Source organism: Etheostoma cragini, chromosome 12 (genome assembly GCF_013103735.1).
Source record: "Etheostoma cragini isolate CJK2018 chromosome 12, CSU_Ecrag_1.0, whole genome shotgun sequence".
Taxonomy (NCBI): Eukaryota; Metazoa; Chordata; class Actinopteri; order Perciformes; family Percidae; genus Etheostoma; species Etheostoma cragini.
In genome coordinates this window covers 16,182,267-16,204,963 of record NC_048418.1, presented here as the reverse complement: position 1 = coordinate 16,204,963, position 22,697 = coordinate 16,182,267, and the positions used below count along the sequence as shown (strand labels likewise).

The 22,697-nt window shown below is 41.0% G+C and overlaps 1 protein-coding gene across 4 annotated transcripts in view; it reads left to right on the top strand.

The window, feature by feature from the left end:
* The first annotated feature begins 213 nt into the window (after positions 1-213).
* The window catches only part of pbx1a (pre-B-cell leukemia homeobox 1a), a 47,117-nt gene continuing 24,633 nt past the window's right edge, over positions 214-22,697 (top strand). For all 4 annotated transcript variants that reach the window (XM_034887945.1, XM_034887943.1, XM_034887944.1 and 1 more), the window contains exons 1-2: positions 214-456; positions 1,233-1,306. In XM_034887945.1, the coding sequence (XP_034743836.1) occupies positions 272-456; positions 1,233-1,306 (259 nt within the window). In that variant the 5' untranslated portion in view covers positions 214-271. The remainder of the gene's footprint in view (positions 457-1,232; positions 1,307-22,697) is intronic.

Here is a 22,697-nt window from a genome sequence, read left to right as displayed (position 1 = left end):
GAGAGAGAGAGAGAGCGAGAGAGAGAGAGAGAGAGCAGAGAGAGGGAGAGAGAGAGCAGAGAGAGGGTTTGTCAGTCTCCCTCCTCCCAAATCCAGAAAAGCTTACCAAGGAAAAAGGAGGAGTGTCGGGGCTGAGAGAGACGCAGAGGAATTTCCGAGGATATTTTCTCTTCTTTTTCCCAATCTTGATATTAAAAAACATTTATCAAAAAAAAGAAGAAAAAAAAAGAAAAAAAAGTTGGAGGCAAGGCAGCAGGGACCGTGGTCAAGGATGGACGAGCAGCCTCGGTTGATGCACTCCCACGGGGTAGGCATGGCCGGACACCCTGGCATGGCGCAGCATATGCAGGATGGCACGGCGGGGACGGACGGAGAGGGACGAAAGCAGGACATCGGAGACATATTACAGCAAATAATGACCATCACAGACCAAAGCTTAGACGAAGCCCAGGCGAGGTGAGACTACACAAAAAAACACCCGTGTTGTTAATCAGAGAGCGGAAATATTAGCCAATGGTGTCGGGGTTGCAAGGGGGGGAGATAACAACATTGTGATTGTGCCTGTAAATGAATGCAATTACGCCCAATGAAGTGCCGTGACTGCGCGAAAGCGAAAAAAAAAAGACCCCATAAAACTTGACACGTTCACATTTGATTATTTGAAACAACTTTTGGTTTCATATTTGTTTTAAAACAGCTATTTATTGTATGGTAAATGTAGATTAGGACGGTCTGTTGGAGCGGTTATCACTCTTCTCAGACACTTCTACCTTGTTACTGAGGAGCTTACGGTGTAATCCTGGGCTATAATAACATGTTGCAGATTAGTAATGATCAAAATATAATGCTAAATACATTTGAGGCAAGTTCTAGGTGTAGTGTAACTGGGTGGATTTTGCTGCATATTATGTTGCAAGGAAAGGTTTTAGTTTTGTATTTATGTGACAAAAATAATTCAATTCAGTCCACACAACTTTATTTATTACTATATTTATTTATCCCAAAGGTTATGGATTCTGTCTAAATATTTATAATTGTCTTAGCTTTGCCTCCTGTATGTTTTATAAAGTAGCCTGCTTCTTACAGTCAAAACATCAGGAGAATCTGGGGGAAAATGATGCTCATAATGATAGTTTGTGATTTAAAAATGCCCCACTCTTTTAAGTGGCTTTGTAACTATTGCCACTTGTTAGAATATTGATCAGGAAATGGATGTCCTGTCATCTTTTTAGGAAACATGCACTGAACTGCCACAGAATGAAACCTGCTCTCTTCAACGTCTTGTGTGAAATCAAGGAGAAAACAGGTATGTAGTCTTTTATTGATTATTTTTTGCTGGATTTTTTTTTTTTTTGCTTGCACTTACTGATACTGATCAAAAGCGTATTCCTAGTGTGTCTCTTCTTTTCTTTATTATACAAAACAAACACTTTATTGTTGAATTTTTTTATTTTTTTTTACATTAAAGAATTTAGTTCACGGTAATTCTTCTTCTCTCAAGCCACTGTAGCCACATTTAGCATCAAACAGATGTATTTTTCTTATGATTTATGACACATTTTCCCCGAAAAACGTCTCACACCATGCATGTGAACAGCGCAGGCCCCAGATGAGGTGCTGTCATTGGACAGGAGTGTTTTCATGCCGACATTTGGGCTTTCTCACTCCTCTCTGTCTGTTTTCCTTGGCCGTGTTTGATGGTGAGCCGTTTTAAAATGTTGAGGCAGGTCAGAGGGATTTTCTGTTTATGTTTGCAACAAGGGTCAAAGTCATGAAAGGAATGTGTGAATTATTACTCACTTAACAGCAGATTAAAAGAACAGGCATTAACATGATGAAAGCCTTGGAATATTCTCTGAAAGGATGTGGCAGAGTGCTGTTTAAGAGGTGGCTTTTCAATGGAGGAAATATCAAATACAACCCTTATCTGTGAACACCACTTTGAAGCTGTGACTGAGGTTATTGAGAGAGCCTTTCCCACTTTGAAAAACGTGTGCCAAACTCTGACTCATACAAATGAAATGTCGGTGAATAAGGGTTCATGTAAAATTAAGGGAAATGGTTTTGCCTCCATACTAGTCCTGCGTGTTAAAAATAAACACAGGGCTAGTAAGGAGTCAAAACCATTTCCTTAATTTTACATGAACCCTTATTCACCGACATTTCATTTGAAGCAGTCAGAGTTTGGCGCAGGGTTTTCAAAACACACAAAAAAAGTAGAATAAGTAAACAGACACTTCTTCACCAAAATGAAAGGTTAAAGAGTGCTGTCTGTGAGGAGGAAGCTACATGGCCCTGTTTCTAAGTTGCAAGGCTTAAAAAAGTGAGAGAGTAATGCCTGGCTCTTTGTAAACTGTCTGGCGTCTCCCTGGGTTCAACCAGAGTTCGTTTCCAAAAAGAAGAACAAAGTGACTTGGACCTTTTCCTGGCTTTTCCCCCTGCCTCTCCTCTCTTCCCACCATTCTTGGCAACCCCGGATTTCACAGAGCTTCTGACGAGACAGTGGCTCCCCTCGGCCTGCAAATTAGGACCAAGTTTGGAAATGGACATATTTCAAGTTTATATTCTCTCTTCTTTATGGATTGAATCGAGTTATTTTTACTCAAAGTGTTTTTGAAAAACATGCTCCAAAGCACAAATCAACAAGCCCTAAACAGCTGCGTTGTTTTGATGAAGCCAGAAAAGCCTTTTAAAAGTTAAGAATAACCCAAACAATTTATGACAGAATTGAGCCTTAATGGCTGCCTTACTGTGTCCTCCCTGTCTGTGTTTGAAGAGCTGAGCTGCGGCTCATCTTCGCCCATAGGAGGTTTGTGCAGACGAAACTGAAAATCCTTTCACTGCAGTGACAGAGAAAATGACTCAAACCTTCACCATGGCATTTACAGCCAAATGTGCTGAGTGCAGTGTATGTGAGCGGAGTACAGCCTGTAATTTGTCAGGTCTTTTTTATATTCTGTATAAAGAGTCAGCTTCGCCTTGCTTTTTACATAGCTGCAGTCAGAGTGTCTTTGAGAAGAAGTGCAAGCGGGAGAACATGAGTGGAGCCGTTCAGATTTGAAGCAGCCCTTCTCCTCGACCTTTTACTGAAGAGAAGAGACACTCCTTAAGATCATATACCATTTGTTGCATGCAGTTATTCACGTGTGTTGCATGTATACCTCTTCGTGGTGTATCAGTGCTGTGTGAGTGTTGACAGCAGCAACATGGGACATTGCAGCAGCGAGGTGTCCCCTGGCAAGCAGCTGACAAACAAGGCGGGAGTGCATGCCAATAGCCGACAGAGCCGGCCTTAACTGATGACCCCACCCCAATCCTTGTATATTTGTGCCAGGGTCGGGCCCGTGCCACTGCGGGAGAGTATTTAGCAAGCTTAAACAAGCTCAGGTTCACACGCTGGCTTATGGAAAACCAACGGCGACGGTTTGTGTTACCACTTACAGATGGTCCTTTTGGCTGCCAGTATTGTATTTCATGTTTGCCCTGACTACCGGCCCCTCTGTACTTAAAAAAACCAAACTATCATCATTGTTTCTATAGTTCTTGAGAAGCACTTAGAATTTGTTTTCCTGTCCTCGCTTCACATCCTGTGAAAAGAGTTTGAGTACGTCTTTGTTTGTGTGGAACCATTACGGCGAGGGAAGCTGGCACGTCCAGGTTGACTAAGTAAGAGAAGCCAGACACCAAGTCAGTGTTACTGGGTGTCAGATTTCAGGCCTACTCTCTCCCACTCTCTCTCCCACTCTGTGTCTCTCTATCTGCGGGCCTGGGACTGTTTCGTGTGTCAGTAGCCTCACTACCCCCATGCAGGCTTGGGTCAGATGGAGAGCTCCTGCATGACTAATGTGATCAGACGGATAATGCAATACATCGCTTGAACTTATCAAAGCTGGAGACCTGCTGAATCAGTCTCTGCTATTGCCCTGCTAATTAGACATGTACACACATTTTAGATATTCCCACTGGTTTGGTTTGGTCACTTTAAAGGCTCCTGTCATGAATGTTGGGAGAAGTAGTTTTCATCATTAGCACAGAGCACAGCAAGTTTTTCTTTTGATAACTCTCCTGAAAGTCCTGTGTTTTCAGTAGGGTTTTAACTAACAATTTTTTTTAAGGATTATTGATTATTCTGCACACTATTTTGTTAATAATTTAGTGTCTAATCAAAGTGTCAAATCCTCACATCAGTGTACTGGAAGCCACAAAGGTTTGGCTTTTTGCTTGACGCGAAATGACACGATTAATCAATTAAATTGGAGATTTTTGTTGTGTGACAGTAAGCTAATCCATTAATCGGTTGTGTGTTTTAGCTATAGTAGGTGTGCTTGAAATTATTTACTATTTATTATTTATTTCATATAACATGAAGATTAAACGTTAACAGAAGCACTGGTTAGGCTCCCATAAAGCAGTGGATAGACTGGTCACTATGGCTCCCAGTGCTGCTGTTTTTCAGTATTTAATTGACATGGCTGTCCATGATGAGTTCAGGGGTTAGTGTTGCCTCTCTTTGTTACTCTCCTCTCATCTCCAGTGACAGATGGAGGCATTAGTCTCCAATGTGGCGCTGTCCTGAAACTAATGGCTATGTCCTTGGTTTCCCCGCGCTAGCTGGGAGACTGTATATCTGTCCCTTGCTTGGAAGTGCCGAAGCAGCAGTTTATCCCCCCATGTTTTAGTTTCCACGGAAATAAGGCTGAACAGGACTCTGTCTGTTCTCTCATAAATAACTTCAAATAAATAACTTCAAAACGAGTGCAAAGTTTTCCTGAGAAAATGTTCCTGGGCTTTGATTTGCGAGTTTACAGGAAACTATTCCTCTGCTTACCAGAAACTCTCCTCTTAGTGAGTAATAATAAACATGTAATATATTATTGGAAGTAGCGGTAGTGTGCTGATCATGGGTTTATCTTTGCTTTTAAAGTGAATTATATCAAACATAAATAGACTGTATTCCATTTTACTCAATGATACTTCCTCTATATTCATTTATATTTACCACATTATCAGTGCACATCAGAAGCAACAGCGTGTATTTTTGCTGTTCCCTGTCCTCTGATATAAACTCACTTGCAATTAGGACAGCTAATCTATTATGCAAATGTTGACTGGCTTAATTGAGACATGTTAATCATGTTTTAAGAGGCTAATTATAGCCCTGTATGTCTGAGGTGGGAGTTGTAATTAACCACGATAACAGATCTGGCTGTAGTATGGTCATATTATGTGTGTCACCGTATTGAGAGGGAGTGTGTGTGTGCTTTTGAATGCATAGCTATGTCGCTAGGTGTGTTTTGTGTTTGTTTGCATCATTTTTTGGGGTCATTTATGACAGCTATTTTTAGTTTTTAAACAAATGAAAAATCCAGTTTGATTTTCTGATTGGTGTCTCCATGTGTGCAAGTTATTGTCTGTCCATGTCTATTCAATGTTTCGGATAACTATTTTCCACTCCACGTGCATTTTTCACATTTCACCTTCATGAAAACAGCAAGAAGGACAGAGAAACAGACATCTATCAGTTCACCTATTCAACAGAAATATGAATGCATTGCATCTTTATCTACAGCTTGTTTCCTGAACTTCTCCATCTGGTTATCTGATGCAGCAGTACTGGCCATTCTGCAAACCAGGCTTTTATACAGGGCTGTGTTCTTAGTTTTCTGACAGAGATCATATTCAAATCCATTACGCTAAGAATGCCTTCCCACTTATCGAATGTAAAATTGCTTTAGAGAGGAAATTTGCTCTATGGCAGAGTGGAGTTTCTTTTTTATCAGATGTTTGTCTCTGGAGCAGCTTTTAGTGTCTACAAAACAGCTCTGGTGACATTATTGCAGTTGCAATTGCCTCAGCCATTGTTTTTCTTATTGGTGCTGTTTGGATATGATTGGATTTTCTACAGTCTGGTGGAATTGCCTCACGCAGTAGCACCGGTGAAGGCGTATATCCTCATATTGTTGATGTTGAAGCACCTTCAGATCTTATTACTGATATGTTCATGGGGCTCCAACAGTGTACTCCAACTATATCTCTGAATAACGCGGCTTAGTTTTTCATTTATCATTGTATTAAAACTGTTTGGTTACATGCACAACATGTCCGCCCCCCCACCCATTTGAAGAATGAGACACCTCCTTTATTGTATCAAAAATTTAACTCATACATTCAGATTTTCTTAAGTGCTTTCTTAAGTGGTAGTTAAGAAATACAGTAGTAGTTACCTGGACGCATGGTTTTCTCTATCATTATATCACTTTTAATTCAAAAAGTCTGGGATCTCATTTTTCTGGCACTTTGCCACTACGATGTACTGTAAGTGGCATGTTAGCAGCTTGCTGGGGTTTTACAAAGGATACTCCCCCCCCAACACACACACACACACACACACACACACACACACACACACACACACACACACACAAACACACTTCGATGAACAGTCAAACGCAAAATGGCAAGCGCTCTTCCCTGGCTGACTTAGTAAAAATGACATAAATTAATACATGCTGCTTAAACAGGACCAAGATTAATGGTTGCCTTTCGCTGTGGCTTAGATCCACTGTCAGTCGCTGCTCGCTGCCCAGATGGAATCAACACCAATCAATGAAGGTTCCCGACTCTCCCTGGATCTCTGCTTAGGATGTTCAGCGGGACACACAAATACATATAGTATGTGCACATTTAAATACATCTTGTACATGCAGACACATTCAGACACATATCGCGCAAGAAAAACATAAGAATGGCACCTTCGATAATGCAGTATTTCTGCTGCTCTCAGCATTTTTTTCATATAAACTCGTAGGAATATCCTGTATTACTTCCCATACAGTGGGATGTTCAATCAGGTGCCACAAAGTCAGATGGAGAAGAGCAGTGAGGCTGATGGCTCAGTAGTGATTGGATGTTTCAATTACTGATAGTAATGCCATGGTGTAGTGAGTCATGCAGTGCAGATAGCACCATTTATTTTAATCAGGGCAGGGGAGAGATGGGTGTGTATGTGTATCCCTCCTTTCAGAGTAGTTTCACATTTAGATGCAGGGGAGTGTGTGCTCTCTCTCTCTCTCTCTCTGTCTTTTCTCTCTGTCGTTTTCTTTATTTCATACACAAACACACACATGCACCGACACACACACACACACACACACACACACACTCAGGTGGATTAAGAGTGGAGTAGAGGTTGCCGTGGGTAACGCATAGCGACAAGGTACTCTCTCGTGAGCTATTCTAATTTATGTTAATAAACCTTGCTGTTGCCGTGAGAGACAAAGGGGCCACAGATGAGCCTTGGTAACCTCGGCACCTTCAGTGGAAGGAAAGGCGTAGACAAAGAACAATGCAGACACACACCCGGAGAGAAAAAGACAGAAGAGATATCGAACTGTAGAGAAAGACTCAAATACTTTGGTGGAAAGCAATGTTAAATTTAGCCACACAAAGAGCTGTTTTGTGGTTGCAAAATCAAACAGCTTCATGCTGGCAATCGTCAGCGTGGTGTGTGTGCCATCTACTATTTCTGCGCGTGTGTCAGAGTGTGTGTTGGAGGGGCAGAAATAGGCAGGCAGGCGGTCTTTTGGGATTGTTGCTGATAATTCCGTGGGGGCCTGTAGAGACAAGGGGTGCTGCAGTTTTGGATCACTTCCCGGGGCAGATGTGACACCACAGGTAGCATTTAGCACAGTAGGGCGAGAGCATGAGTGTTTGCAGAGGTCAGCACTTGGCCTAGCTGCCTGGCAGTGGAAAGACCATCTCAGAGAGGCATATGAGGGCCCTTAAATCTGCGTGTGAAGTAGTGTCGGCTCTTTCAGACAAAAACCCAAACAAAAATGTGTGACTCAAGACAATAACTCAAAACACTTACCGTTTGCTTTGTCTGCTGTGGTGAACTGTTAAAAGCCAGTTATTAGCAAGTTAAAACTGACAGTAGGGTGAGAACAGTTCACTTCTTCGCTTGGATCAGTTTTCATTATTGCAACTTGCATCATTTTATTGAAAGGAAATGCATCAGAAAGAGTGTTGATTTTTCTCAACCAAAAGCTGCTTTGACTTGTTATTTGGACAATCTACTTTATGAATATATATATAATGCCTCATTGCTAGACTACTATATGTTTCAGTGTGAAAACAAACTAAACCTTGGAATTTATGCTCCCAGTTTTGATGTCTAACAAGGTAAAATATGTAAAGCATTATTCACAGTAACAGGGAGTAGGATTGATAATACGGTGACGCCTCCTTGCTGGTTCCCTGTACTGTAGATATCAGCATCCAGACCCAAAGACTGAAAGCTGTGGGTTTCCTTTGTGCCTTCTGTCTGCCAGCTTGCCTTTGGCGGTGTTAGTTCTGGACAGTTAACTCCAACTGAAATTATGTTAATTGCTGTCATTTTCTTTTTTCTACTTGAGCATAATCAGCAAATTATATACTTCTGTTCATTTATTACCAAGCCACTTCTAACAGAGTTTTTACCCTTCAAATATCAAAAGTTAGGAGCTAGTTTTCTCTTTTGATGTGTGGGTTTATGTGAGCAAATGTGTGTTATCAACAATTTGTCATTTGGTGTAATAGTTTGACATTATCCCCGCATTATTGTGTCATCTGAGTCTCTGAAATGTTGGGTGGATTCGCTTGGTAGTGTCAGAACAAAAATACAATATGACAAAGTAATGCTAATTGCTCACACTGCACACAGCTTGAATGATGTGATAATAACACCTGAAAAGCATGCATGCTAAAGCCATGCAGGCAACTATTTTTTAGGGGGATGTTATCCAGAATGGGATCATGTTCTAAAAATCCTCTGTTAGTTTGTTTCCCTGATCTTTGAGCTACTTACTAAATTAACTAAAACACCTTATTTCAAGAATACGGAAAATGCAGGAATCCTCCCCAAAGTATTGTATCTGTATTATTTATTAATTTTATTTGTATGTCTAATTATGCGCTGGTTTTTGAATCTAGTGTTTATGGAAATCCCTCTGTACATGTGTGTTTGTATGTGTTTTAATAGTCAGTAACTAGCTGAGTGACATAGAAATATCACAACACAAAAAGACACATGCAAATGCATTGTTTTTTTAATTTTTACCTTTTTTAATAGGTCCCATTGTGAATTAAAATCTCTTTTTAAAGGGAGTCCTGGAAAAGATAGGCAGCAGCACACAAGATGAAGCGGTAGATTAACATTCCTCATAAGTGCAGCGTTTTACTGTACTGCTCTGTTTAAGAAAGGCAACTGTGTTAGTCTTTGAATGTAAATGGCCCACTTAAAGCGCTTTTACATAGACATACACAGTGCAGAACCATTCACCATTCACACACTGTGGCCTAGGCTGCCGTACAAGGTGGCACCTGCTCATCAGATAAACACTCAGACACATTTACACACCGTGGGCAAATCGGGGTTCAGTGTCTTGCCAAAGGACACTTCGACATGGAACTGCAGGGCCAGAGATTAAACCCCCAACCTTCCAATTTCCAATTGGCCGGCGACCACTCTACCCCTGAGACTAAGAACTCTCATTTTACATTAAGCTACACTACGCCAAATAGCATGAGGTCAAGGAATATATGCAACATATATTATACATATTATACACTATACATATATATATATTTATAAATATATATATATATATATATATATATATATATATATATATATATATATATATATATATATATATATATATATATATATATATATATATATATATATATATATATATATATATATATATATATATATATATATATATATATATATATTTATATAGTCTGTATATATGGTATATAATACCTTGTACAGCAGCCTCGGCCACAGTGTGTGAATGGTACAGTATCTACATTAACTGTATATGTTGTATTTGTATTAACAAGGTCATATCCTACTGTGAAATTCTAAATTATTGTTTTTTATTAATTAAGATGAACTGAGCACACATGCAGCACCCTGCTATAGATACTAGTTATCAAACTGGGAAGATGCCATGCATAGGATTTAGCTGTTACATAAAAGGCACCTTCACTGGAGCAATGTGTGTGTCAGTACCTTGTTCAAGTTCACGTTGAGCCTTGTTGTTAAAGGGGGCTTTCTTATTCATGCTTTCACCATTTGTTCACAAGATCTGAACCGACGACCCTGTGACTCCACACATGCCCCTCACGCCTCCTGGCAAGCAACTCTTCTTCTCCTATTATATTTTATTTGGCTTGCTCTCACCACCTTGTAGCCTGTTTTATTGGACATGTCCTTCGCCACCATGTTTAGCTGTGTCCTCCCCTAAACACATAAAATTCCTTTATGTTCCTATTACTTGAGTTTATGAAGAGCGTCTCCAGCCCCCTCCCTGCCGATAAGATTATATTGATAAATTGATATTGGGAGAGCTGTAGTGTGATAAAGGCATGCGGGTTAAGAGCTTCTTGGATAGTTTAACCTTGATAAAACAGTTGTTTCAGTGAGGCTGATTTTGCCTCATCCGTCTTCATCCGTCAGGGCCCTGCTGAAGTATGCAAATGAAGGCAGTAGAGGGAAGCGCCGTGTGCGGTTAAATGGGGCGTTGCGAATGTGCGGTGTACCGCACCAACGGGGTGATACTACTTACTGTCCAAATTTAGTGTGTCTCCTCTGAAACATCCTCCCCCTTCTCTTTCTTTTTGTCTGCATTTCGAGAATATATACAGCCCTGAGAGGAACTGTGGCCTCTCGTAAAATGATTACAGCTGTGGCAGCAGCAAAGCCGTTTATGCTTGTACATGTGTTACATTACTACAAATTTTAAATGTTTTCTGAGCTGGAATTTAATGACTGCAGTGCAGTGTGTTATCCCGTTATTTGTGTCTTTGTGTGTGTGCGGTATCTGTATTTACATGTTGCAGAAGGTTTTATTGCACGCTCCAGCCATACATTTTAGAATATGGCTGTTTATTGCGCTAATTAGTGAGTCTGGAGGTGTAAGGGTAATAATCTTTATGATAATAACTGTTTATGCCTCAACACTGCGTTCCATTCACAGTTTACGTTTCTTGGGCAGCTTCATTTGCCTGATTAGTTTTGTACCTACTCAGCAGCATTAGAGATGTTTTGTGTGTGTGTTTTATTCTCCCATTTATCTCATGTGTCGGCATATTGATTGATTCCCCTGCTCACTCATTATTTTGTTCTTTTCTTCACAACTCATTTTCAGAAAGAGAGCTAGCACTGTGGCCAGAAACAGATACCTCGTCTCCTCTCTGCTGTCTGACTAGCCACCACACACATAAAGCTGTCAATCAGGAACTTTCCTGCCTGCCCTTTGTTATGGAACGCCAGCTCTGTGGGTGGGTCCTCTGGGTGATAGATGGCTCAGCGAGCCTATCGGACTGCAAGTAGCATCCATCTCTGTCTGGAGCCTGTTAAACAAGCTTGGGAAAGCAGCCATGTAGTCCTAACCACCACTGGCCTCCACTAAAAAAAAACATTAACATTAATGAAGGGTAGCTTTAAAAGTTCTTCAGTAATAGGCTTGAATTGGATTTATGAATCAGATAGTTTGCCAGAGAGTACGTCATGAAAAATGTCACTCGTAGATAAATGGAAATGAGCATTTAAAAGGTCTCAGGACACTGTTTCAGCAAGGATTTCAGCTCAGCTTAGAAACTTTTTTTTTTTTTTTAAATGATCTTTCCCCTCAATCATTTTTCCTCCAGGTCTCAAATCAAGCAGCAGCTTCAGAGTGGCTGTGAAGGAAAGCAAGGTGTTTGATGTTTTAAGTGACTGCAAAGATAAAGCTGCTCGCACACTGCTGATGCTTCTAGAGAAAAAAAAGGTTCTTAATACGTTTTTAAAGGTCTTTCATCCCAGGTGGCACTGGCCATTTCAATATCTTACAACCAACACTTTACCTGTCTACCGGGTCCCTATAGATGGCTGATGTGAGACTGCCATTAGCCAGCCAATTCCTCAGCCACAGATTACTGTGCCAGTACATTGTAATCACAACGTTGAAAAAGGTCTGATTGCACTCCATCCAAACCTACAAAGTGTGGCATAAATGGGTTTTTCAAAGGTCTGCAGTCGGTTGTTGGTATGTCATCATAGTGCATTAAGACTGTCAAAGGCAAAATGGCAGTATTTGAAACCTCTTTCATTCGGTGTGAATGTTAAACGTGCAGTATGTAATTTTCTGCCACTAGGGGTCTTTCCTTCAAAACAAAAACAAAAGACGGAGCAATGCCATCATTGTAGTCAGTTTCTCCCGGTGAGGATTTCTTCGTTCAGGAGGTTTTTACCAGGATCCGAATTATACACAGAGGTCTCCTCTACAAAACAAAAGGACCTGGCGATTTAAACCGGTAATAACATGAGTCTAGTTTTTTTCGTAGACATTTCAATACAGAATGTTCCATCTTATGTCTTTAAATAAATGCAGAAATACACTCGGACCAAACTAGTCAAACAAGTCAGTGTTCAGTCAAAACACTTCACGTACGAGCTGCACCACTTGCTTCCATTGAAAACATTACTCATTTCCTGCATCTCCCTAACCTGATACGCCAGATGGTTTGTCACACAGAACCATCTGAGAAGCCGTCATTGGAAACTGTTTGGAAAAGGGCAGGCACTTTCAAAAAATACTTGGCAGGTGATTGGATAAACCATGTGTCTATCAAACTCTTACAGAAGCCAGTTGGGAGAAAAATAACAGCATCTTTACCATCAAGAAAAGCCTTTGGAGCCATTCTTTGCTCTTCTTTCAATGAAAAATACTTTCCAGTTCCTATAAAACCGATTCTAGCGCAGCATCTACGCTAACCTCTTGGCAGCTCTTGGAGCCACCATTGTTGTTTTAAACAAATAGTTGCCTCTTTGTGTCATCCCACACACCTTAACTATGATCATAGTTTCCAGTAGCCCCTTACAGGACACTACATGGTCCGAGATGTGGTGGTTCGATGTACGTGTGTCAGTGTACGTTCAAACGTTGTTTTAGTCATCCAAAAATTGAACAGATAGTCCAGTCTAGCTGTGATTTACCCTGCAGAGATCTGAGGAGCAGTTAACTATAGTTCTCATAAAACGACCGGAGTTTAGAAGGCCAACGGAAAAATCTCGGAAGTGGAAGGTCGTGGCTAGAGACTACTTGAAGCCTGACAAGATGGATTTTTGTGTGATCGTGCGACCCTGCGATTGTCCCGTGATCTTGTGATATCACGAGAATCCAGCTGCCTTGCAAGGTAAGCATCGCCCCCCTCCCTCTTGGTTTCTCCCTGTCTTTCTTCCTCTTGCTCCTTCTAACCTCTGATGTCATTAGCGTTGGAGGGAGTTTGAAGGGAGCGAGCGGTTGCTATTCTTAATGAATTCCACTGTGTCTTTGCACTCCCCCACCTAGTTAACCCTACCCCCTTCCAATGCTCACGGTGTCAAATTAGAGCAGCTGGAAAAGGGAAGAACAAGGAGATGGACAAGGTACATCTCACCCCACCTCATTCTCTCACTCCGCTTTAAATCTCCTAATATAACTCATGAATAGTATCCATGAACAACTATGCAAAAATGGTTGGATGCGCTCCACATATTCACTTTAATAATTAGGAAGCTGGTACTGTAGCTAATAAGACGTTACTCATACAGTGATGTGCACTAAAAATACAGAAAAATTACTTTCACTCTGTTGCATAATGGATCATCAAGGATCTGAAGTAATTTCTCAATGCATTTAAAGATTCAAAAGTAAATAAAGTCCTTATCCAGAAGGGTCTCTCTTAATATTTTATAATGATGCAATATTAATACCGATGTATTATATATTTCATCCTTTTTGTGGCTTAACATGTATCTAAAAATGAAGCATGCATCTCATTGCAACCTCTTTAAATTTGTTGCATGTGCAGTTTTCCTAAAGATGATTTTCCCTTCTAAACAATATCTTGTTAGATTTGAATAATAGTTAGAAAGGAGGAGCATCAGAAAATATAAATGTATGTAGCTTTCAATCCCCTTTAACATCTCAAGACCCTTTAGAGGTATCCTGTGATAAATGCAATGGAATCAACATTGAAATATGTACATGAAATGCCGTTCAGGAAATAGCTCAGAACAGTACTTGAGTAATTACTTTCCACCACTATCAGTAATATTCACTGCATGTTGTGATATTATTTTTGAAATTTCCTGACAGTCTCACGCTGTGCAGCCAAACACTGGACATTATTTTCGGTTCTAGTGGAGAACCCAAAGTTCCCTGAGATATTATATATGTTGGGCTGAATTTGGCAAAAGTTGTATGAAATGATACATGCATTTCAAATTGATAAAATAATGTGGAATGGGTTGAAATATGTCACCTTCAATTAAGAGTTTTACATTTGATACTGTGACAATTAAATGTGCTTCAGGGTAAATAAAAGGGGAATATTGGATGTTTAAGGCCCAATCTCGTCTTACTTTGTCTACATTATCTTTAGTTGATGACTTCCTTCTGCTACATAACGTCCCTTTGAAAGTCTCCAGAGAGAACGCCATGAACTTGTTGCATTCACTGCATGTACAGTCGTGGTATTACAGAGTGATAGTCGTAGTGACAGTGATGCCATATCAGGCTCCTCCGTAGCTCTGCAGGAAACACCCCTGCATGATGTCACATCCTCTTCGTTTAGCCGATGGCCCTCAGGCATGAAAAAAATACATCACACTGGCAAATAGGCAAAAAGATGCAAGCTACATTGCCGGTAGCAGTTTTGAATGATGTTTAAGTGTTTCAGGGTGGATTTTTCCTGTGAGCGTTAGCAGAGTTGTTGTTGTCTACTTCACCCCGGCGTTAACAGTTGATAGTCCTGACTCAACAGAGAGCCGACATCCCCCCGTGGCTGTGCTTACTCACTCCTGAGCCCAGCGTTTAGTTTTCCTTGGCAGACCCGGGCCACAGCTCATTAGACTAAGAGAATGTGCTTGCCTTAATTAATGATATGTAAATATCCTTGAATTGGCCACATTTGCATATTAAGAGAGATTTGTGGAATCTGTGGAGTAATATATTTTAATTAGGGATTAATTAAAAATAATGGGAATTTCATTTCGCCTGGCAGGTTGTGTTTGGTGTGAAGCGTGCGCCGGGGCCCACTCTTTGAATGCCGAGGCAGCTAGCAACATGTAAAGGAAGCTCTGCTTTTCCAACCTGCTATTTGTGCCCTCAAACACACGCACACACACACAGGCACGCACATGCACACACCCCCACACGCACATGCACACAAACAAACACAAACACACACATATACACACATATACACATATATACACACACTCTGGCATCACATTCCTTGAGATGCCAGAGCCTTCCCAGGGGGTCTTCTCAAAGCGCTGTAGCTTTGAAAAGCGGGTGAGAAGGGTGGGGGTGATCCGGCTTGAACACCCACAATATGTTTTTTGGGATAGTCCCAGTTTGGCTCAATTTCATCTCCTCTCATCTTTCAGTTTTTTTTGTCTAGTTGAGGAATGGCTCTCAGACACGGAACACTAGTTATGTTGGCAATTATGTTAATGGAATGCCATTAGGCCGTGATTGTGTATGAGCGAAATGGGGAGCTAGGGCACATTTTCAGAGACCCAAGTCAATGTCTACTTTGATCCACTTCTAGGAGACTCTTAGCCAAAACATTTTCAAACACATTCTCTATTTTTTTGCTCAATGGATCTTCACTACAGCAAACAGTTTAACCGTAATGTCAGGGGTTGGTTCTTTTAGGCTATTTGTGCTGGGTAATGATGTACTCAGTGTGTTTTTCTCCAACAGCTGTGAAAATAAATCAGAATAGAGAAAAAGAAACCATCTGTCATCAGCATCGCTAATAGTACTGATAGCACTGCACGACCACTATCATGACATCTCCTAGGTGGAAATCATCCCCATTACCAAGCATGCTTCCTGCTTCCTGATGCTCCTCGCAGCATCACACACACACACACACACACACACACACACACACTCCCCTGTTTCATCTAAAACCGATTTTTGATATATTCGGTCATTTTCATTCATTTTCGTAGAGCAGAAGGATGTGAGAAAATGTTTTTCTTCGGGCTGGGCTCAAGGCGAAGAGCTCCTTTGGCATTTGTGATGTGTCGTCAGCGCGCTGATGTTATTGATCCAGGACCTCCGAATTCATTAGGAGATCCAGCACAACTGTGCTGCATCTTTATTTATGTTGCTGCCCCCTCCCTGGCCTGCCTCTCTCTCTCTTTCTCTCTCTCTCTCTCTGCCTCACTCCCTTTCTGCCTTCCTCTTTCATCCTCCATGCATTATTCTTTTATTATTCTTTTACAGCTGCCTTATCGCCCGCATTTGGTGAGGATAAGACCTGTCATCTTTGGGTCTTGTCTGGGGGGGATGATGGGAGACTTTAAGGGGGAGGAGGAGGTGGATGGGAGAGAGGAGGATGGCTGTAAAGAATGCCTGTTACCCCCGCCCCCACCCCCACCCCTGAAATGGACCCCTCTCTCTTTTTTTGTCCTCCTCTACCTTGCTGTCTTTCACTCTCGCTCTCACTGTCTCTCTTTGTAATGAGAATCTCTCTCTAATTGAGGTAGCGGCAGTGATCTGGCCGAGGGCGGCAGGGTTAGATTGTGATACTGGCTACGTGACCGTTATGCTGATAGGAGGCAGATCAATAATTTAGGCCCTGACCTTAATGGTGGTGTTAAAACGCTCATTCCTCTGGTGTCTGGAGGCCTTAAAGGTGCAGAGTTGGATAAAGCCACGGAGCTGGCTGGATTTGGAGGTGGGAGTGGGGGATGGTGGGAGAAGCAGATAAGAGGAGAGGTGGAGAAAGACAGAGAGGGAGAGTGTATTTGCACTCAGCCCCTCGGCCTGTGAAAGGAGGGATCATGAGTGATGTTTTTCCTGCTTCTACATTCAGACACTCACATTGTCACCAACATTCATCCTCTTAGTATCTTTATGAATGCCATACACCGTTCTTCTTGCCTGTATTCGGTATCTGGTAATCCGTTTTTCATTAAAAAAAATCCTCCACCTATTCTCACTGATGCACTGAATGCATCACCAGACACCACAAGTGAACAAAGACTGCAGTAACGAGTGGGTTTAATCTGGTTCTGGGCTTGTCTTGTGCTCCTGCCTTAAGGCCATGCACATTGAAGATTCGGACAGCCATCGATTTGATTCTGAGAGACATTAACGTCACGGCCTCATGCGTCTCTCTGAATCTCTAAGACCGGACTCATTCCCTGCTGGCAGGATGCGACCATCTCAGCTCTCCCCTGCTCCTCCCCACCCACCCAGTAAGCCAGCCAACCACCCTTAGGGGATGATATATTAGATATAACCAATTCAATTTTATGCAGCCAGGACAGACGCCCTGGGGACATAAACACACACATTTTTAATACACTCCTCACCAGGAAGCCCAATGCGCCAGAGCCTGCGGCTGCCCTGGGTCTCCTCTCACACTCAATTATTAATGTAACGGCCGTAGTGGCTTAATTAAATAATAAAGACAAGCTCACTGCAAAGGAATGGGCCAAGGACTAGTCATAAAGGAGAGATGGCTTTTGTAAATGTCTTATTTTGACATATATGAGGATGCACTGCTGTAAATATGTTATATTACAATAACATTTGGTTACACAAAATGTCCACCACATATGCAGTACATTGATGGGTTATATATCTATTTATTGGGTCACTGTTTTTTGTGTCTATTAAATGAGGAGTCATTTAGAAGGAAAGACAAAGACCATATTCTTTCTAAATTGCTTTGTGAGAGTGTTCTCTTATAACATTTATACCAGAAAGCTCCTTTAAAACAATAATTTGACGGTGAGATTTAAAAATTTGGCATGAGGTCCCAGATCTGCTCATAAATCAGTTGTCTTGAGAGTCGGGTCAAACAGGGGTTTGTGATTCCTCAACTACAAAAAAAAGAATGATTTCCTCAGATTATGGATTCCTGCCACCTCAAGGGCAAGCCAGAGGATGCACTCTGTCTCCGATGTGATGAAATGTGGCGTTATCTTTTACTTTGTTTCATTAGATTCACTGGAGATTACACACTCTATCCTCAAAGACTAGATTCTCCAGCTTTCTAAGATGAGGGATCTTTGGGCCTCGGGGCGAAAAAATATATTTTCAGCTCCCATCCCGAGCCCATTTTTTGGGGTTCATGGCGGTTTAAACTTGCAATTAATTATTCAAATTCATTTTGAAATGCAGGGTTACATTTTGACTGGCTTGTTCAAAGGCGAAAGCTGTGTTTTTCACTAATGGCAAGTAAGCTCCGCCATTAGATTGAAAAATAGGCCCATTGTGTGTGTTGACTTGGTGGCATACTGCGATGAAGGATTGCAATAAACTGGAGTGTTTAAATCGGCGAATTGAAATTAATGCCCTCTCAAAGCCAGGCTTGCTGACAATACATTAAAGCTAATACTCCAGTGAGGTTGAGCAAATGTTTGTTTATATACATGAAATACGCTCGGAGAGAATGAAATGATTGGATTTTGCCAAGTAAACACTTATATTAAAGAGAGAGACAAAAGAAACAAATTGTGATGCAATGAGGTGTTGGGGCTTTCTATGTTTATTGTCTCGTCTGTGTTTTTCAGTGGACTAATCTTTCCTTACATATTTCGTTCATCACAAGTTCTTTCTTCTTTCTCTTTTTCTGCAATTCAGCCTTTTTTGTTTTTTTCATACCCTTTTTTGCCACGTACTTAAAGTATGTCCCTTTTGTCTGCTGACACATTGAGACGTTTTCAAAGGTCATGCCTCAATTCTGTCTTGTCACATCACTTATTCAGGCCGGTTTCATTTATTCATGCCACTTTTTGATTTTAATAATTTAATGCAGTGAAATGTTTCTTTCATACAGCTATAAAGTGCTCGCAAGGAGTGTTGACGTCTCAGAAAATATTGTTATATGGCCTCTTTATACGGCGCGGACAACCTTCCATGTAAAGTGTAAGCTGTTGCTGTCAGTTGAAGCTGTAATGTGCATCGATTGAAATGATCCGCTGCCACTGCAGCCAGAGGACCTCTCAGGTGCCGGGCGAAGAGGCAGAGTGTGGAAGAGGCTCTTTTTGTACTTTTCTTTTTTTTTTTCTTTTGACTTTAATGCCAGCGGCTGAGAGTGGTATTTATTTTCCTCAGACTCTGCTCTGCTATCCTGGAGTTGGCAGAGTGATTTTGTAGAATAGAAACATTATAGACTGTTAGTGTCAAAGTGTTAAATGTGATGTATAGAACTGGGGGTTTCAGAGGGAGGAGGGTGGACGGGGTTGAGGAGGAGGCGGTAAGGAGGTGAGCACTGCCAGCCATAACTGGAGCAAGATGCTCATGGGAGTGAGGAGCCATCCACCATGTGAGGGATGGCAGGGTAATGTGGCGGGAGGTAATGGCTTTTCTCAGTCCGCTGAAACAGAGGGGAGATCATTAGGGGCCGCTGCGCCGCACCACACCGTCCGTTTACCCTGACTCTGCCAGCGTCTCCTGTCAGAGCAGGGATTTTGAGACACTCATTGTGTTTGTCTGTCTGTTTTCTGTGGCGTTGGCAGCATTGCTCCAAAGAGGCAGGAGTGTTTGATTATTATTTTGGGTCTTTCTTACCAGGATGGATAGACACTGACAATTTGGCTTACAGCTGCACTCAGATATTTCCTTACCAAATGTTTCTCCAGCTGTGAAATCATCAAAGAACAAGGCTAGACCTGATGGCAAAAACAAAACTCCTTGACTTCCCCTTTGCTGTCGTTTAATCGCGTTTTGCTTTTCCACAAGCAATTTTGTTATTGGGTCATTCGAAAAATTAACTTAATTAATTAAAAACCGTGGAGATCTTAAGGCGATTGAAAGGGATTACTACTTTGTTTAATCAAGGTTGGGTTCGACTTCATTAAAAAGATCACACTTGTAGTAATAAACATTATGTTACAAGCACCAAAACATAGCCTGATAGTGAAACTCAAGTCTTAATCAGAAGAGAAATTGACTTCAGACAGAGATAGTTTAACAAAGCGTGCAGACAAAAGCCTTCAGGTCTCATGGCAAAACAAAGATGCCTCCTTTTATTTTCTTCGAGGTTATCTTCAGCTTTGGTCTGTGTTTGTGTCTTGTTTGGTTTACTAATCATTGCAGTGGTTGACATTTATGTCTTACAGCAGTAGGTACGAAAGACAAATATAACTGCACGTTTTTATCAAAAGCGAAATCGTCTTTAGATCAAACCTCTTATTTTGAAAAGCTGTTTCAAGTTTCAAGCTTCACACCGCCGTATGGTTGATTGAGATCTATATTTGTTTTTCAATATGCAGCATGCATGTCTGAACTTTAATTGTAAGGAAAGACAGTGATGGTATGCTTTTTGTGACCTATGTTAGAAATAAAGGTGTGCTTTGTGCATCAGTGAGTCCTCAAAACCGGTTAACAGCACTTCGAGCTGTTGGACGATTTTTGCCCTGGTGAGCCTCCAGCCTGGCGTGACAGAGAAGATTGGACGTCATTAAGGTCTACACTCTTTCTACTGTGTGGAGGGGGGTTTGGGGGTGGGGGGGTTGAGAAATGGGCTCTTCTTCTGCCAAAAGCATGGACCGTTATTGTGTATCTCCATTGTTGTCCATGTGAAATCTCAAAGAAGGGCTCGCAGCACAGACGACCAGACCTGCATGCATAAATAGACCTACGCTGGTTTTCCAGATGTTTTTTTTCCGTCTGTTTTTATATGTCCTTCTGTTATAGTTGAAGGTTGGTGAGGAAGTCACATCTCTAACAAGACGATTCTCCTTGTGTCGCTGTCAAGACTCATTCACGCTGTATGAAAAAAAAGCATCAGAGAAATATGATCGCGCCTGTAAAACGGACCAATTACTCCCCATTGACAACCTTCAAAGCCCACTTTTATTGGCGGATTCAGCCAAATAAAACTTTATTGCACGAGCGAAAAGGGATGCCGTCATTTTTGCATAGCTTTTCCAAGCCCAGCGTTTATATGATCCCTGTTATTGCACCTCTGTGACATTTAAACTTTATTGAACAAGACTTTAAAATCTGTAGGCAGTATGTAAAAGATGAAGGAATTTATTTCTTTCAGATGGGAGGAGAGGCCCCCAACAGTTGAGACCGGAGTGGAGCAGGTTTATGTGGTTTTGTTGGATCAAATAATTTGTAGAAAGAATACTTCAGAATAGTAGTCTGTTTGTAGAATAGAATAGAAGAGTTTTTTTTAAATTCATTTGTTTTCAGTTTACAATAAGACTGCAACTAACCCTAATTATTTTCTTTATGGCTTAATCTGCCAATTAATTTTTTGATAATTTGTAAAAAGTTACCATCACAGTTTCTCTGAAAAATATCAAAGAATATTACAGACTGTTAGTGTGGTGGGTCATGCAGAAGGATATCCCAGGTTTAAAATAATCCGATCCGATCTGATCAGACTTCTTCTATTATTGATTAAGATTGTGATTTGTTAAAGGTGATATCTTCACATTGCTTGTTTTGTCTTACTAACAGTCCAAAACCCAAATGTAGGGCTCCAGCAGTTATTACTATTACTGATAAATCTGCTGGTTATTTCTCTTTTGGTCAATAAAATGTCAAAAAATGTCCATCACAATTACCTAAAATTTCCTAAAGCCCAAGTTGACATTTTCAAATCATGTTTGTTTGAAAAACTAACCAAAATCCCAAGATATTCAGTTTACCATCACACAAGACAAAGAAATGCAGCAGATCCTCACAATTTAGAAGCTGAAAATTTGTGTTTTTGCTCAAAAGATCACAAAAAAACAGTGAATGTATTATCACGAAAAAGGATATCTGTAGATTATTCCAATCGTCAACCAATTATTTGATTTAATCTACAGCATCTGAAATGTGATACAAGGTTGTTGCAGTTTGGCCTCAAGCTTTATTTGAAGCTACATGTGAGCTTCTTCCTTAAAGTGAAACCCATTTCCCAGACAGGTAGACTGCGAGAAACTGAAGCAAAAAAGGGAAAGGTCCTGCCCCCCCCCTCTGTGTAATTAAAAGGGGGTGTCTGTCAGGGGCTGCTGCTGCTTTGTGTGGCCCCATATGTTTGGGCACTGATACAGGGAGGATTATTCTGTTTGGAGGCCTGATAACAGCCTGTTTATAACCTTGGCACAGGCTGTAGCCTAATCTGGCAGCAGCACATCGCTCCCCACCTCCATCCCTCTACATTTTCACTGAAAAACCATATTGGCCATTTCTTTCTCTAATTGAAGGGAAACCAGTCATGACCCAAAAAGACTCAAGTGTTTCACCTATATCTCACGTTTGCATGTATGGTTCTGCTCAGTTTAAATATTATGTAAAATGTTAAACTGTCAAAATGGATGAGAGTTACAGTATCAGGATCATTCAGATTTTCAATGTTAACAGGTGTAGAATTAGTCCAGCTTGTTGTATACGTAGCGGGAAGCGCACATATTGTAATGTTTTCTCTGTTACACATATTCTTCTTTCTCCTTTCAAGGTTTTATGTCAGTGAGTTGTACAGAATCACTTCTTACCTTCCCTCCTCCGGACGTCAGTGTTCCCTTTGTTGCAAACGTCATTCTCATTTTTTTTTTTTTTTTTATCTACAGGCTGATTAGTTCGGTCTTTTGTTCTCACAGTATATTGCTATCGCACTGCTTTCCACACGTCTGAGTGCCATGATTTTAATTC